Below are 18,324 nucleotides of genomic sequence, written 5' to 3'. Positions count from 1 at the left end.
TCACTTCTGTGAAATGGGTGCCACATGGTATGAGAAGTCCAAGGAAGGCTGAGGAAGATGGCTATGCTAGAATAAGATGTCAGGCTAACATTTATAATATAGAGAAGAATGATCAGATCCAAAATGATCAAGAATCCAATTTAATTCTCAAATGATATACAGGAACCCAATGAAGAAAGAGGTATGGATAATATGAAATGATAAATAATTTTTTAAAAAAGTAGTTTGACTTTATAATGTAATTATAGACCCACACTCAGATCTTCTTACTGATGATTTTTTTACCTGACCCTAAACTGGGATCTAATTGTACAACAGAGATGGGGGAATGAAAAATCCAAGATGGGGCTAACCCAGAAATTTCCTTGAGAATAGCTAATAGAAATGAACACATTTCTGGTTGATCCAGCGTTTCCACGCTTAGTCCAAAACACAGTGCTCTTTTCACAGAAACAAGAGTTCCTCTTTAGGGTTTAAGGTCATTTAGCTATATATCTCTAACTTGTTCTGCTGGTTGACCTCATGAAGGTTGAAGGATCTAGGGAAATTGGCATCCCCTGTCCCTCATCTTCTGGAGCATCAGTAGGAGTCAAATAGTCTATACCCAGGTCTTCTTTCTCTCAGTGCTGTATTTTTTACTACACTGCCATATTTTTCGTGCTCTTGGAGATACACTGCTCATTTCTGCCTTCCACAATTAGCACAAATACTTTCTTCTCATTGGGTCCTGGAGGCAAGTGGGGCTGGATCTGAGTGTGCTATGGATTTCTTTGAGCCATGCTGAGATCTGGGAAGCAGGAAAGCATGGAGAGAATGACATAGGCTAAAGACAGGGCAGTTTGGAGGCCCCCCAAAGAACACAATGGAATTCAACATGGTGGAGAGAGGGCCAGCCTAGGCAGCTAGAGATCTGAATTTTAGGGCTTCATTAACTAATATTTGCAGCACTTTAAGGTATACAAAGTGCTCTATATAAATCATCTCATTTGAGTTTATGATAACTCTGTGAAATAACTTGTTTTGTAGATGAGGTCAGTAAGTGTGAGTTAGATAGCTAATAAGTATCTAAGGAGACATTGGAGTCCAGATCACTCTCAACTCTAAACTCAGCACTTTTTTCTTTAAACACTGCCCCCTAATTAGCTATATGACTTGGACAATTCACCCAAAGTCACATGGGTTTCGGTTGCCCCTCATGGAAAATGAGGGAATTGGACTAAATGACAGCATTCTATGATAGGGGCTAGGTAAGAGAATCAATGCAGGGATAGATCTGTATAGTAAATTTGCCCTGTGTCCCCTAGCACAAGCAAGGTGGGCAACAGCAATGGATTTTATAGCATTTCCAGTGTGCCACATCTTCTTTAAAGCCTTTCTTCTTTGCTCCACCTATAGTTAATGACCTTCTTCCTTGAATCTCCCTTAGCATTTTTTTTTGCAACTTTTTAATGGATTTTCCATAGAATATTGTATATTAGTTACCTCTATTTATCTCTTTTCTGCCTCTCCAGAGGCAGGGATTATCTAAACTCTCTATTTTCACTAATGTCTAACTTGATATGATATATTGATATGATATTACCTGCGGAAATATTGTTGAATAGATGGATGAATGAATGGTTAGATTGATGGATGAGTGCAGAGATATCTGGAACACCAGCTAATGCTACCTCCTTCTATACAGGAAGATCTAGCTATGCCTCTAATCGAAGAAGAGATAGATGGTCTTTCTGGACTCCTGTTTCCCTTCTATGATGCTGATACACACATGCTGTATTTGGCAGGAAAGGTAATATCCTTAGAAAGCCACAATAAGTGAGATGTACTTGATCTTGTGAGGAGACTGAAGGTCCCATTGCCTGCTACCAAGCAGGGACTTCACCAGGAGTGCAAGCTCTCCTCCACCAATGAATTTTGCCTTCAGTATTTTAGCCACCACACCGGTACCCGTCTTCTTTTAAAGTATCAACATCTAAACTCTCCTAACTTTGTTCTTTGATAAACTCATTCATACTAAGTTATTCCTTGTGAGAGAGAAGTAAATTCGAAAGAGGACCTGCCTGAGAAGGCAGTGCTTAACCCAAAGATATCTTCTTGAAGGAGCAGAATTCAGACATCAGAGAAAGACTTAGGAAGTATTTTTAGTTTAGGTGGCTCCTCAGTCACACCTCAGCAGCAACCTGGAGATGCAATTGGTTACCCCAAAGCAAACAGCATTTCAAGGAGGATTTCAGGTACTGTGATAAATTAGTTACCAGGAGAGCCCCAAAGGGGCTCTCAATCTGAGTTCTAGATGCTAAATGAAGGAGAATATTTGCTTTTCCCCAGCACCAGGGCTGTATATCTATACCTTGAAATGTCCTGAGCTCACTCAGAATTCTAGCTACATCAACTCATCTGGATTCTTCTCTTCCCTAAGGGACTAAAAGAAAGGGTGGGTTAGAACCACCTCAAACTTGAAAAAAAAGGTTGACTATTAAATAAGTGGGAATATTTATAACTTGGAAATAGGCAAACTCTAAAAACCAAACAAAAAAAAAAAGAAGTCATGATTTATTCTTTTGCTGATAGTCTAGACAGAAGAAAAAGATGGAAAAATAATAATAATAATGCAAATTAAACCTATAATATGTTACATATAAGTGATTTTTTCTGGAGATCTAGTTATTAGACATTTGCCAGCATAAAACTTCCTAGAAATCAGGAGGAAACAAGTCCTGGAAGAAGATAGGTGCTAAACATAAGCATAAATTTAATTCCAGCTTTATTTGCAAGGTAGGACTATGAGACAGGGAAGGTTGAGGCTATTTTTATTTATTGTAATTTGCAAAGGATTAAGGGAAACTGGATCAATAAGGTTGGGAGACAGGTCAAGACATAATAACTTCCTAGCCTTGATACTTAAATGATGGGAGACATTCTGATTGGTGGTCTCTGTTGTGTATATTTGGGCTTTGCCTTCAACAAACCAAAGAGGAATAGGTTCCTTCTTTGAGAGATAAAGGACAAGGACTTAGGAACCCAAGTGTTCTAACTCCAAATGTCAGAAGAGCATGACTTCATTTAAGTTGTTTCAATGCAAGGCCCTATGCTAGGTCCTGAGGAAGAATATAATACACAAGACCTGCCCTCAGAAACCTTCCAATCTTATTGGAGAAATGACCATAAAAAGACAAATAATGTTTGGTCCAAGTAAAACAGTCAGAGAATTATTATGAGGTATTACATATTTAATTACCAAGTGAGTGGTACAGACCTGTTCAAACTATTTAGCCTGAGGAGAAGAGCACACCCTTCTAATCATCTCCTGGGTGATCTCCAAGTTCCCAGGCTCTGTCACAAATGAGGGCAGAGGATCAGAGACAAGATTTCTCTGGCTGGGCTACCTTGAAGCAGGGGATAGTCAACCTGTTCTGAGCCCCACAGTCTCTTCACACACTCCTATCCTAAAGGAAATCCTATCAGATTATTAGCAATTTGGAAGCACCTTTGTACAAGCAGGATTTGCCTATTCTTTGGAAAGTAAGCTATGGCTTAGAGGGTCAGATATTCTCATCACTTATATCTCCCCACAAAAAGCTAATGGGGAGAATCCTGACCTTCCCAAGGAAAATGTCCCTTCATCAATAAAGGACACAGCTAACTCTTGTAAAATTGTTTGTTTTTAATAGCCTCTAGCATCCCTGTTCTTTTCTCTTTCTCTTTTCACTGTGCTCCTAGCACCCTCACTCCCATCACCATCTTCACATTCTCTCCCTTATTCCTCACTCAAATCCTGCTCTCAGAAAAGGATTTAAAACTTGCTCTCACTAAGGCACAAATAACTAGTGACAGTGAGGATTACGCTTTCCATAGGATCAGAAAAAGACCTAGAGACCATTTATTCCAACTATTTCATTTTACTTATAAACTGGGGCCCAGAGAATAGATCTTATGACTCATGTAAGTCATACAAATAGCAAATAGGGGATTTAAGATTTGAACCCAGGGGCTGCATGGGGATGGAATGGGGGTGGTTATACTTTTATCAGGGAACAAAACCTTAAGCTGAAAGGATAATGTCCTAAAAAATGATTTAAAGGCTTGGAACTGTTATATTTTGCTAAGTCCCATTAGGACTTCCCAGTGCCTCAGAAATAAATATGTTCACCTAAATCTGAGCCTAAAGGGATGGGAGTAGGGGTCCAGTTCTAGTTTTTAGCAAAGTAGAAGATATCTTTCAGTTCCCCAAATTTAATTTGTTCTATAAATTTCTGCAGTCAGTTGTCTAGAATGACTTAAGTCCTCTCCCATCCTGTCAACATTTTGCATCTTGTATCTTCAGGCTGTTTAGGTTGGGAATGGGAATTTCAGATCTTCCTCTAAGCCATCTGATGTGAATATGGAACCTTTCTCCTTCTTCTTCTCCTTCTCCACTTCTCATTCTTGTTTTTGCCTTGCAGGGAGATGGAAATATCAGATACTACGAGATTGGATCAGAGAAGCCATATCTAAGTTACCTCATGGAGTTCCGCTCCCCAGCCCCACAGAAAGGTCTGGGTAAGGGCTTCCAAAGTGGATTGCAGCCCCTTCTCAAGGTCATACAGAACAAACAGTCAAAGGCTGAACCAAGCCAGGGGCAAATCACTGGGAGTACAGCTGTACATTGTTTTCTACATTCAGAAGAGATAGGGATAGAATCTGTGATTTCACTGGGATAGGGCACTTCCAGATGAGGAAACCACTTCTACCAATGCAGCTAGCAACTCCCTCTCTACAACTGATCATTTTATAGAATTAGAACACTTGAAATGATATTTTTGTCCATGGACACACGGCTAGCATTGCTCAGACTTGGACTGGCTCTGTCTATAGGATAGGGCGCAAAGGCGAGGAGGAAATTGGGAAATCCTTCCAAAGTTTTTATTTAAGTAAATTATCAAATCAATACACAGCATATAGCATTTTTGGATTATAGGATTTGGAACTGGAAGGGGCTCTTTCATTCTATTCCCTAATTTTACAGGGAGTGAGTGGGAACAAGTCCAAGGGGGAATTGACCTTCCAAGATCACACAAGTCACAAGTCAGAGACAAGATTCTAACCCAAAGCCTCAAATGCTAAATCAAAAGCTTTTCTCACTGTACTTCAATACTAGAATGTCATAGCCTCATTAAAGCAGGTCACCTGAGAATTGGTCTAACTCAGTCTCTGATTTATTATTTCACTTAAGTTCCTACTATTGAGCTTTTTGTGTCAAGAATGAATTTACAGGACTAGCAGACTCTTCCCTGGGAGCTGGTTTTCCTTTCACTGGTGAATGTTAGAATCACATTAATTTTTCTAAGGAATGAAAACAACAACAACAACAACTTTTACTGGGTATCCTGAGCACATGATGTGTGTCCCATCTCTTTCTCCCTACTCCCTCTGCTTCTTTTCTTTTTTCTCTTCCTCATCTCTTTTTGTAAGTATTCCTCTTCTCTCTTTTTCACATCTTTCAGTCTTATACATACAAATATACATACACAACAACCAACTAGAATTTATACAGATTCTAATATGTACAGGAAGGTACTGTGTTAAACATTTTACAAATATGTCATTTGATCCTCAAATGCTTCTGGGAGGCAGATGTTATTATGATTCCCATTTTACAGTTAAGAAAACAAGCCAATAGAGATTAAATTATTTGTCCAAGGTCACACAGCTAATATCTCAGGCTAAATTTGAACTCAGGTCTTCCTAACTCCAAATTGAGCACTATATTTGCTGAGCCTTCAGAGAGCATAAGGGGAAAAAATTGTAGACTTGTTTTAAGATTAAAACATATCTAAAATATGGTTTTCATTTCTTTTCTTTTTCTTTTTTCTTTTTTTTTTTTTTGTCTTGTCCACAGAACCTAGGGCATAGCCCTTCAAATATACAGATCTTTGGAGAACTTCATTCATTCTTTCTTCCATCCATCCATTTATTTATTCATAAATTCATAAAAATCCATCTTTTTATTCATATAACATTAAATAAGTACTTTCAATGTGCAGGGCACAGGAGAAAATACAGATTTAAGTAAGATATTGTCTTGACGCTTATCTTACGATCTAGTAAAGCGCTTACTTTGAGAAGTTGATAGCCATCATAGCTTTGTCACTAACTAGCTATGTGTCTAAGGATAAGTTCATCGGCCTCTTTGTGCCACAGTTTCCTAATTTGTTAAATTAGAGTTTTAGATTAAATAATCTCTAAGGATCCTCATAGTGCTGAAATTCTATGATTCCAATCAGACCAGTTTGGAGAGGTGGATATTGAAAGAATTTTTGGTGGCTTCTGACTTAGAAATGGGTCCTCATCATGTGATAGCCTAGCCAGATAAGGATCTAAGCACTCCTTCCTACACTTTTGTTGACCCAGGGAGGGTGAGCATCTCAACAACTTAGAACAGTTCTCTCCCCTTTCCTTCCACTTCTTCCTTTGCCTACACTCAGGAGATGGGACGGGAGATGTATCTGCCTGGGATTCCACTGGACATAAATGTTTATGCTCCCCTTCCACAGGGGTGATGCCCAAGCATGGTCTGGATGTGTCAGCTTGTGAAGTATTCCGGTTCTACAAGCTAGTGACCCTGAAAGGCTTGATTGAGCCCATCTCCATGATCGTGCCTCGGAGGGTAAGTATAGCTTCTGTCACAGGAAAGAGAGGTCTTCAGCCAGTCAACGTGTCACAACCTGAATATCTACTAAGTTAAATATGTTAAATAGCCCATTGTTAAATACTGTGCAGATACTGAAGAATCGAAATACATAATTTTTGAGTTAAAAGGGCTTATAATCAAGTGGGATGTGTGAGGGTACCCACTGATACATATGAACTCTCTTAGACTTAGGAAATGGCTTTCCCAAGATCTAGCAGCCTTTTCACATTATGGAAATTTATTGGTGAAGCAACAAGTCTTTGCTGAGTGTCTATGTGCTTATATCTGCTATTACTGTGGCAGATAAAGCAGTATAAGCCATATTCCCTGCCCTCAAGAAACTTATAGTTTATCTAGGGAAGCAGAACTTAAAAAACAAACAAACAAAAAAAACCCTACAATAATAGCAACAAAATCTTTAGTGCCTCCCCAATTTCTATAAGATAAAATACCAATTTCTTAGCCTTTTTTTTAAGGCATTCCATGTGATGGTTCTAACTCAAGAAATAAACAGCTTTATTTATTATTCTTTTTTATATTTTATTATTCTCCTTGGCTTTGTTCCAGTCAAACAGTGTTATGATAGATACTCTGTCTTCTGATCTAGTATATTTACATAAATAGCTCCTTTCCTCCCTAATTCCTGATGCACACTCTCCTTATCCCTCCATCTTAGAATCATTGTCTTCTCAAGTTCAAGTGTCAGCTCCTTCATGAGGTCTTCCCTTATTCTTTCAGTTATCGGTTTTTTCTCTTTCAATTTTTCTTGCCCTCTATTTGTATAGAATGTAAGCTCTTTGAGGGCAGAGACTACTGGCTACATCTTTGTGTCAATGGTACGTAGCAGGCAATTAAGAAATATTTCTCAAATTTAATTGAATTGGGAGCCGAATCTAACGGAGTGGAAAAGTGAAAAGCATAAACAATAAACAAAAGAAATTCACGTGCTAATTTTGTTGTATATTTGAGAGGAATAGCAAATTGTACATAGCAGATTTTCAGTTTCATGTACGATCATCTTTTTTTAAATCATACTATGTTATGGAAATGCTTGTTTTATTCAATAAATTTAAAATATAATTTAATAACAATTCTCCCCTCTCCCCCAAGAAAGACATAAACAATAGGACACAGAGGAAATTGGAGAAAAGAAGATATCACTCTGGTCGAGGATTCATTCATTCAACAAGCTTTTAGTAAATATCAATTATGTAATAGGCATTGTGTTAAATTCTGGGGATAGAAGTACAGAAGTGAGATAACCCCTGCCCCCAGGGAGCTTCTACTAAAATTCAGATAATTGAGAGGGGTATGGCTGGAGACTCTATAACAAGAACAAATAGAGTCAGAAATGACTATGATGTCTTTGGGAGACACTGAGGAAATTTCTCATTTTTTTTAGATTTAAAATGTAATTTTAAATTGTAACACACACACACAAACACACACTACATCATACCACACAGGAAAGCAGGAGCAACTTCTCCATCCCTTTCCTTTTAAAGTTGTATTTCTTCATTCCACTAATTTTTAGCCTAGAGAATACTCAAGGGTGGTTCAAGACTTGTTCTCTAAGATGGCAGTTAGTCAAGGGAGAGCTTTGGTTGGGATGGGGTGAAAGTTTGGTTCTGACATCAGGCAAAATTTTTTTGGATCATTACAAGCTTGTAGGACATTAAAGCTGACAGGATCCTTCAAGACAAACTCTGTTGAGTTCTAGAAAGGTTCAGAACCCTATGGTAGACATAGTGGTATTACAAAAATAAAGGAGCCACAGTCTCAACCATCAAGAAACTAGCAGTTTGCTTGAAGAGGTAAATATATACACATACACAGAACCAGAAATAATAACACAAGGTGGTATATGATGTGTCAGGTGTACGTATTGTCTCCTCAGACAAACCATAAACAACTTGAAAGTAGAAACTAATTCTTTTTTCAGTCTTTGTATACAAAGCATATTGATGGGCACAAAGCGAGTGCTTAATTAATGCTTATTGATTGATTGGTGGAAAAAATGAGAAGTACAGACATTATGTGTTTCAAGTATAAAGAGGAGAGAAAGATCACTCTGGGCTGGGGTGATCCAAGGGGGCTCCATAGAAGAGATAGGATGTGAACTGAGTCCTCTCTGAACAATGGTTAACAGTGAAGACTCTAGATTGGCTGGAATGCAGCATTCCCCCAAGCAACCTTCTGCAACTCATCTGCCCTCCCCCCATTTGCTGGCCTTTCTGTTCTTTCTCATCTGTAGTCAGAGTCTTATCAGGAAGACATTTACCCCATGACCCCAGGAACGGAGCCAGCTTTGACCCCTGATGAATGGCTGGGAGGCATCAATCGAGGTAAGATTCTGAAAGGCTGGGTTTTTAAGATGGTCCCTTCTCTGACCAGCTCTCTCCTGGGGATTATAGCTTCCCAGGAAATGGGGCACTAGAAATGGAGCTTTCATTCCTCAGCCTCTTTTCCAAGACCAAGGCAACTAGGTCACAGCTGGAAGGTCTCTCATCTCCTAGTAAACTCATGTTAGTCAAGTCAAGAACCAATTCTACTCATGGTTGAATAGGCTAGCACCCATATGGTATAATTTCAGGGGCCCAGTGCATCCCTCTATCTCTCCTAACCATTTTGTTGCTGACTATAACTTTGTCTACTGTACTTCCAATCAGATATAATGGGTTATAATTTAATATAAATTAAAATTTTGTTTTGAGAAGTTCACAATTTATTTCTTTCTGCCTGGGAAGAAGATCATCCGGTCCAGGAGTTCTTAATCTTTTAGTGATTCGTGGACCCCTTCATTCATCTATTAATGCTCTATCTCAGAATAATATTTTTTATTTTTCCCATTCAAATTGAGGAGTATTTTTCCCATTCAAGTTCTCAGGCCATTTAAAATCTTTCCATGGCATCTTTGAACCCCCTTCCCGATTAAGAACTCCTGATCTAGTCTACCCCACCCCATCCCCTCTTTTTACAAAGAAGAAACCAAGGCCCAAAAAGCAGACTGGATTTCAGGCCTCCCAATTCTTATTCCAGTGCTCTTGTGATTACTTCACACCAGAGCCATAATTAGGAATTTTTGCAACTAGGGCTACTGACATAAGAGTGGGAAGGAGCTTACCTGGAGTATGGCTGCCAATTGAGGAAACTATGATGTATCATGAGACTTGTGCTGAAGAATTGCAAGTTCTGTCAGTGCCTTTTAAATTGTAACACCCTGAGTCAAAGTCCCAGTTAACCTATCCTAGTTATGATTGCAATCATACTAAACCTAAGTTCTTCCTGATTCTTAAATCCAATGTATTCCCTATTGCTCACCCCTCACCCCTATAAAACATAAGCTCCTCAAAGGCAATCTGTATTTAAAAAGTACAAAAATAATGTATGATATCCTCCTAGGATGAGAGCCCATGTTACCTGACTACCTGTCCTGCTTACCCTCCTTCTACTGTACCATCTACCTCTCTGCTCATTGCTTGTCAACAAAAATAGGACTCCAAAGTATATTATAACCACTTCTTAACTTATACAGTGTCAAAATACCATCCTTCAATAAAACTTAATTTAACAAATATTTATTAAGTACCTATCATGTGCAAGGCATGTGTTGGGTGCTAGGACACAAAGATATGTGCTATATAGACTCTACTTTCAAAGAACTTGTGTCTAATAGAGATATGTTATACAAATAACAATTAAATAAGGCAGAGTGAGGTAAATATAAAAGAGAAGGCCAGATAAAGTGCTACGAGAAATTTGAAAGAAGAAGAGATCCAAGCGTTGAAGAGAGAGGGAAGTGATCAGAGAAGATTTCACAAAAGATGTAGTTTCTTATTGCTGTTGTTCGGTCATTTCAATCTTGTCCAACTCTTCTTAATTCCATTTGGGGTTTTCTTGGTAAAGACATTGGAATAGTTTGCCATTCCCTTCTCTAGCTCATTTTGCAGATGAGGAAATTGGGGTAAAGAGGGTTAAACGGTTTGCCTAGAGTCACACAGTAAGTGTCTGAAACCATATCTGAACTCAGGAAAATGAGACTTTCTGACTGCATGTCTGACATACCCTATCCACTAAGTCACCTGGTAGAATTGGTAATACTTGGGTCTTAAAAAGAAGGATTTCCATAGATTGGGATGGGAGACAAAGGATCTTTTTCAGGTATGAGGTCCAATGTGAGTAAAGGCAGGGATGGGTGAGGGCAGAAATTGAGAATGATAGATGGAGAGTATATGAGCTCAGTCAGAAATTAGAGCACATGAGGGAAGAGGGGGGTTGGCATGTGATAAAGTTGAAAAAGTAGATGGAGTTGGATTGTGGAGGATCTTGGTTGTCAAATCATGAGTTTGGCAGAAGCCGAGATGATGGAGGTTTCTGAGTGGATCAAGAGATTAGTAAGGTTTCTCAAGCACTGGTGTGAAGGATGGCAAAGAGAAAACAGGACAACGAAAGGAAAATCAGTTAGTAGACCCTTAGAATCAGTTAGGTGAAAAGAGGTGGGGGTCTAAGCTAGAGCAGTTGCTTTGGGAGCATAGAAGTAGTCACAGATGCAACAGATGTAGAGATAGATTCAACAAAACCTGACAACTGACTAGATATGGGGAGGGATGAGGGAGAAGAAAGACAAAGAGATATCTAGGCAGTACAGTGAAGAGTGCTAAAGACTCCAGGTCCAGGCAGAAAGACCTGAGTTCAAATATAACCTCAGATATTTACACTGGTCCTTGGCTAATCACTTAATCTATATTTGCCTCAGTTTCCTTATTTGTAAAATGGAGATTAATAATAGCACCTCTCTTTCCCAGGGTTGTTATAAAGATCAAATGAGATGTTTTGTAAAGTACTTTTCAAATCTTAGAGATATGTGCAGCAGAGAACAAAAGAAAACCTAAAAGAAAGCAAAGATGGACAGTTCTAAATACAATGTTTTTCTATTATTATATATGCTTTCTTGAAATGGAAATTTATTGTTACATATTTGGAATCCTGTCTTATGTTCTGCTGTGCACATGACAATTTTTTCTTTTTCTGTCTTTTTCCTATTTTTGTATTTAAGTTTTAAATAAATACACTTTTAAGCTATGTAGCTTAGGTTATAAGCCAAAGTGATTGGGACTATGGTGGTGCTATCAAGTACAACAACAAAAGAGAAATGAGTGGAAAGGGGGAGGTTTTAGAGAGAAGATGATGAGTTCAATTTTGCACATGTTGAATTTGAAGCGTTAGCAATATGTCCCTGTAGAAATACCCAGCAGGCAGCTGGGAATATAGAAGTAGGACTCTAGGAAAAGGTTGGGGGAAGAAAGATGTGGGTGTCATCTGCATGGAAGGTGTCGTTAGAGCCACATGACTGCATGAGATTGTCAAGGGAGAGTATAAAAAGAGGAGAAGGGAGCTACAGGCAGAACCTTGGGCAACACATATACAAAACATTCCAATATACAGACTCATTTTTACTTAGTAGCTTAACACTGAACTAAGACCTCTGGAACATCCTGAGTAACAAAAATGTGGTTGGCCAGAATCTTAGAATCCTGCTACTAAATGAGATCTCTGGAGTCATCTAGCTTGTCCTAGTTTCGGATAGGAATAAACTTAGTCAGCCAAAGGAGAAAAAGCTTCTTCCCTCAGTCACTTTATATCAAATATGAAGAGCCTGATTATCTGGCATCTCTTCCTTAGAGATCCCCTGCTATAAAGAGGACTTGATATCCCTGATGTGTCTGTGGGGAAGAGATACTTTTTAAGCTTTGAGATCTTGGGAAAAGGAGGGAAAGAAGGTAGCAGTAGCAAGAGGCACTATGCTACTATAATGGAAGGAGTCTCTGATTTGGAGATGGAAAGGGTGGAATTACATCCTGCTTCTGACTCCACACTTTTGAGGCCTCTTGGTTTGATGTAAGTGAGACCAGGATGAACAAATTTACAAAAGGAATCACTAAATTTTGGAGTTGGAAGAGACCTCATCAATCATGTAGACCACCCCAAATCCATTAAGGATTACTACTTTAACACACCCAACAACTTGTCATCAAGGCTCTGCTTGAAGACCTCCAAAGAAGGCAAATCCATGCCCTCTCAATGAGTTCTTCTTTGGGGTAACTTGAATTATTAGGAAATTTCACCTTATATCAAGCCTAACTTTTGCTATTGGTGACTACCACCCATTGCTTGTAGATCTTCCTGCTGGGACCATATTTCTCTTTCCCATAGGAAGCTCACATATGAGAACTGTCCATCAGACACTGATCATGAATGCTTCTATTCTCCAAGTTGAATATTTCCACTTCTTTCAACTAAACTTCATATAGCATAGACTCGAAATTGGACTCTGTGTACAGATAATTTTGGTTGCTTTCCTCTGGACACTCGACATCTTATCAATGTACTCCCTATAAGTACTATAACACAGAACTAAACAAAATACTTTGGATGTGGTCTGACCAGCACAGCAGAAGACATCAGGACTATTATCTCCTCATTTCTCAAAGTTATACCTTATTTAGTGTAGGCCAAGATTATATTAACTTTCTTGCCTTCCATATCACACTACTGACTGACTCATAATGAATTTGCAGCCTAATAAGACCCTCAGATTTTTTTTGGTTAAACTTCTATATAGCTATCCATCTGCTTTTAAAGTTGATATTTTGGACCCAAATGTAAAACTTTACATTTATCCTTATTAAATTTTATCTTATTGGATTTTGCCCATTATTCTAACTTGTCAAGAACTTTTATAGATCCTGATTCAGTCACTTTTCTTTTCAAATCTCTCACACAATGTCTTAACTGCCACATAGCTTTTAGGATTTAGGCTTGTTTATGGAAGGAGGAAGGTGAGGTTTCCTCAGCAATAGTAATAATACTTTCTATTTTCTTGGCACTTTTAATTTTGCTATGCACTTTCATATTTGTTTCACTCTTACAAAATTTTGTAGAGTGTGCAGTAGGCGGTCTTAAGACAGCTGATGACACAAAGGACAAAGCACTGATCTTAGAATGAGAAAGACTTGAGTTCAAATATGGCTCAGACATTTTCTAGCTGTGTGACCCTAGCCAAGTCACTTCCTCTCTATTTTCCCAACTGTAAAATGTGGATCATAGCAGCCTCTACTCTTCACAGTTGTTGTGAACATCAAATAAGATAATATTTGTGAAAACTCAGAGTACAGTGACTGGTACATAGTAGACCCTGTATTAGTGCTTATACCTTTCTCTTCTCTCTTCCCAAGAGACAGAAATATAGTCTCATACTTAAGTTTAATTACAGGGCTTATCAATAACCACCATGATCTACACATACAAAAAGGATACAGGGGCATATGTGCTAATCAGCTCCACTGGCCATGTTGTTTGTTTCTCAGCTGTCTGGTCTCTGAGAAGCAAAGTGTCACATGTTAATAATTCAAGGAAACTTGCTGAGTTCAAATCTACAGACTAAGTCTGAGTGGTAACAGCATTTAGGGTCAGTGCTATCTTATTTTCTGTGGACCAACAGAAGCCCTTTTCAAATACACTACTCCAAGAACATACTAATTATGAATAAACTAAAGAAGGAACTAACCAGGTATCCAAAGGTTTGTTAGGAGAAAGCTGTTAGAAAGGGAGATTCCTCTGAGACATAAATATGATAAGCTCCTTTACTAAAATAGAAATAAAATTAAACCTCATTAAGTGTCTTATTTTTGCAAGTGAACACAAGGTAGATTTGAATTAAGATTGCACACAAAACACTTCAAATTTATTAAAAATAAGAATGCTTTTAAATGGCTTTAAAAAAGGAAGTTCTTAAAATCATTTGATGTCAAGGGCTATCCTCAAGGATTCATCAGCCATATTGTCTGTGTGTGTGTGTGTGTGCCCGCGTGCACGTATGTGTGGACATGTGTGCGTGCATGTGTGTGTGTGTGTGTGTGTGAGAGAGAGAGAAAGAGAAAGAGAGAGAGAGAGAGTTGTAAGACGGGGAGAAGAGGCTCAGTTTGATTATATTTCATCAGACACATATGATTATTATTTATGGATGAGAAAATTGAGGCCAGAGGAAATGCAGCAACTGGTTCACAGTAACAGTAACAGAGCTGGGATCAGAACACGCATTTCTAAACTCATATTCCCATACTAAAACAAGTTAAAAGGTGGGGGGGGAGGTTGAACAGGGAGGGGATATTGCCCAAGAAAATATAATTGTCACGACAGCTCACTAATCCAGTTGGTCCTGTTACAAACCCAGCTGACAGCCTCTTGCCTCCCCTAGATCCAGTGCTGATGTCTTTAAAAGAAGGCTATAAGAAATCTCCCAAAGTGGTGTTTAAGGCCCCAGTCAAAGAAAAGAAGAGTGTTGTGGTCAATGGAATAGATTTATTAGAAAATGTCCCACCCAGGACAGAAAACGAGGTAAGGAACATAAGTTATTACATCCATGAGCCCTCAAAGAGGGAGACCTTTAAATTTCAATTATGTGTTTCAGGCCTTTAAACCAGCTTCCCTCCCAGCCATCTTTCTTTTTGTGACAAATTCCATAAGCAGCCTGCTGTTAGCTTCCACTGCTGCTCTGACCCTCATAAATACCATCTGGAGAAGGGAGGGGGATAGGGTTCCCCCCCCCCCATCAGAAACCTTAAATTCACTTTTGCTAAGAATTGTGTTTCCTGTCATGGATTCAGTTTCAAGCCATTATTGTTGCTAGCTGTTACTGGTGTTATAAATCACTGTCTTCACCTGCCGTGATGTTTAGGTGGTGATGGCAACTGACAATTCATTGTTATGTATTTTTCTTGGGGATGGAATGTGAGAAGGGCCAGCATAGGATTTATCCCTTGTGTCAGAGGCAACATGGTTTACTAGATAGCGGGCTGGGCCTGAATTCAGGAATTACTTTGAATCTTGCTTCAGATTGTTACTAGCTGAGAGACTCTGAATAAGTCATTTAATCACTCTCAGCCTCAGTTTCCTCAGCTGAGGATCAAAATAGCACCTACCATTATAGGGTTCTTATGAAAATCAATGCTATATGAGCTCTTGTTATTGATTATTAAAAGACTTCATGAACTTTTAATTGTCATGTGAACCTAATCCCCTCTCATATAATCACATACACATTTTATTAGATCTTCCTAAGGATTTCTCCTTATAATCCGGTAGTTCTGTAAAGATGCCTCAAAGATATTGTTGAAAACACTTCACTTACTCAAGAGTCACTTATCTAGTCAGCTTTACCTGAATGGAACTTGGAAATTTTTAAAATATTGGCATCAAAGCAACACAGATCAAATGCTCTCATACTAGCTTGTGTTTCTGTAGCATATTAAGGTTTCCAAGGGGCTTCATATACGTTAGGACTACAACTCTGTGAGAAAGATAGAGTGAGTAGTATTGTTATTCCGTCACATCTAATTCTTCATGACCCCGTACTGGGTTTTCTTGGCAAAGATACTGGAGTGATTTGCCATTTCCTTCTCCAATGGATAAAAGCAAACAAGTTAATTGACTTGCTCAGCTAGTGAATGTCGGAGGCCACATTTGAACTCAGTTTTCCTGACTCCAGGCCCAGAACTCTGTCCACTATGCCGCCTAGATGCCTCCATCATTTCGAATTTGATGATAAAAGGGAGGTTTAAACGGGTTGAGTGACTCCTCTAATTGATACCTAAGTGATGGTCCTGTGTTTCTAAGTCCAATGTTTTAGCGGTACTCTAATATACTACTTCCTTAAAGTTAATATCTTTTACCCATTGGACAGTGTTTCAATCTCCCCATCCCACTCGCTCAGTGCTATTGGCTACTTACCTGGTTTCTCAGCCCATAACAAATTACAAAGGATGGGGGGAAGATGCTAGAGGCGGGGACTCTGGGTAGCACAGAAAGCTATAAAAGATAAAATACCAGAGCTACAAAAGTAGAGCGATCTGGGGCCATTTAGTGAAAGGAAAAACAGGCGTAGACACTTCAGTGGTCCCAAGGGCATCCCTGTATTATATAGCATTGATGTCTATGATGAAGATTCTGAATCATAGAGAAAAGATTGAATCGTGTTTACTGTGTTGTATCTTAAAAGGCAGAGGAATACATTATACATTTTGGAAAGATTTCCATCCCAAATGGTTAAAGTGAAAAGAATAGAGCTTTGGCTTTTAAAGGGATATGCGTCAGTCATCTGGAAAATTCACTTACATAGGGCAGTGCATTCCCTGATGATGCCAGATAAATGAGACACTGCCGTATTAAGCCAGAATAGGGCCAAGGCCCATTTTTGCTCAGAAACACAGTGACCAGGCCTGCAGTACTCTAATTTAATAAGATCTTCTAGTTTACAGGAGAAAATGGCCACCAGCACTTAGAGCAGTGGGTGGTGAAAAGCTGATTCACTGAGACTCCGGGATGGTGAGAGGGGTGTGTATATGTGTGCAGAACTCTGGGGGAAGGTGAGATTTGAAAGCCTTAGGGTTGGGGGTGGTGAAGCCTTCGAAATGAGGGCACTATCCCAGGCGCTCACTTTTCTCTTTATTCTCTTTCCACCCCCATCTGTGGCCCTCCCTCTCAGCTCCTCCGAATGTTCTTCCGACAGCAGGACGAGATTCGGCGATTGAAAGAGGAGCTCTCCCAGAAAGACATCCGCATTCGGCAGCTGCAGCTGGAACTCAAAAACTTACGGAACAACCCCAAGAACAATTAGCTCCCCAAAGGCTCATTTTCTAAATAAACTCTCTGTTTATATTTGCTCTTTAATTTTCCTCCCATTCACTCTCTCCTCTACCCATCCCCCTACCTTCTTCCCCATCCCCATCCCCATCCCCACCCCCACCCCCAAGACAAGCCAGTGCTTGAGCAGCTTGCCAACGGGCTGCGCTCACCGATAACTGGAATTATGTGCTTTGGTCCCTTTATCTCACACTAAAAAGAGGCAACAGATGACCCTGTCGGACTGACCAGTGCTGCTGTAACTGAAAACTACTGTCCTTGGAGAGGGCTGGCTCTGGATTTCTACCCTTACGGTTTTCTTGGAGGAACTAGTGGGTAGCCTCTCTTCTGATGGATCATCAGATTATAGATCTCACCAAGAGGAGCTACTTAAAGCTGGCCGGAAGACTACCTGGAGAAGCTGGGGGAAGCGAGGTTGACCGCGGTTAACTTTTCCCATGCAGAGGGCGGCAGCGGGAATACACAGCTCTCAATAGCTGGAGCTCAAAGCCACTTGCTTGTAGATGCCATAAAGTAAGGGCTTAATTCGCTGATATTATTCGAAAGATTCCCTTTTCCTCCTTTTCTTCCACTTCCCTCCTCTCATCTTTCAAAACAGCCCCTTTAAACCTCAGTTCTTAACTTGGAAGAGCCAGGTTTCCTTTTTTCCCTTTTCCACCAAAAAACAACCTCTGTGTCTTTAAAACCAAACCAAACACCTAGTGAAATAATAACCATCCCTTGTATTGGCATAGCGCATATATACTTTTCAAAGCACTTAAACATAAATGATTTCATTTGACTTTCTCAATAATTCTGTGTAGTAGAGCAGGGAATATTATTCCTATTTTACAAATGAGGAAACCAAGACGTGAAGTAAAGTGACTCACTCCAAATCACCCAGATAATGGCACAGCATGAACTTGAAGTCAGGTCTCCTAATGCAGGCAGGGTTCGTCTCATAGTCATGATAT

The 18,324-nt window shown here is 39.4% G+C and overlaps 1 protein-coding gene across 2 annotated transcripts in view; it reads left to right on the top strand.

Moving 5' to 3' along the window:
• The window catches only part of CORO2B (coronin 2B), a 230,773-nt gene extending 212,753 nt beyond the window's left edge, over positions 1-18,020 (top strand). The window contains exons 7-12 of one of the 2 annotated variants that reach the window (XM_023498304.2): positions 1,685-1,789; positions 4,443-4,539; positions 6,534-6,646; positions 8,925-9,015; positions 14,928-15,067; positions 17,214-18,020. In XM_023498304.2, the coding sequence (XP_023354072.1) occupies positions 1,685-1,789; positions 4,443-4,539; positions 6,534-6,646; positions 8,925-9,015; positions 14,928-15,067; positions 17,214-17,345 (678 nt within the window). In that variant the 3' untranslated portion in view covers positions 17,346-18,020. The remainder of the gene's footprint in view (positions 1-1,684; positions 1,790-4,442; positions 4,540-6,533; positions 6,647-8,924; positions 9,016-14,927; positions 15,068-17,213) is intronic. The other variant, XM_031955316.1, reaches the window with a different exon arrangement.
• Positions 18,021-18,324: the final 304 nt, after the last annotated feature.

The sequence above is a fragment of the Sarcophilus harrisii genome, chromosome 2, assembly GCF_902635505.1.
Source record: "Sarcophilus harrisii chromosome 2, mSarHar1.11, whole genome shotgun sequence".
In the NCBI taxonomy this organism is placed as follows: domain Eukaryota; kingdom Metazoa; phylum Chordata; class Mammalia; order Dasyuromorphia; family Dasyuridae; genus Sarcophilus; species Sarcophilus harrisii.
This window is presented reverse-complemented; position numbering and strand designations above follow the sequence as displayed.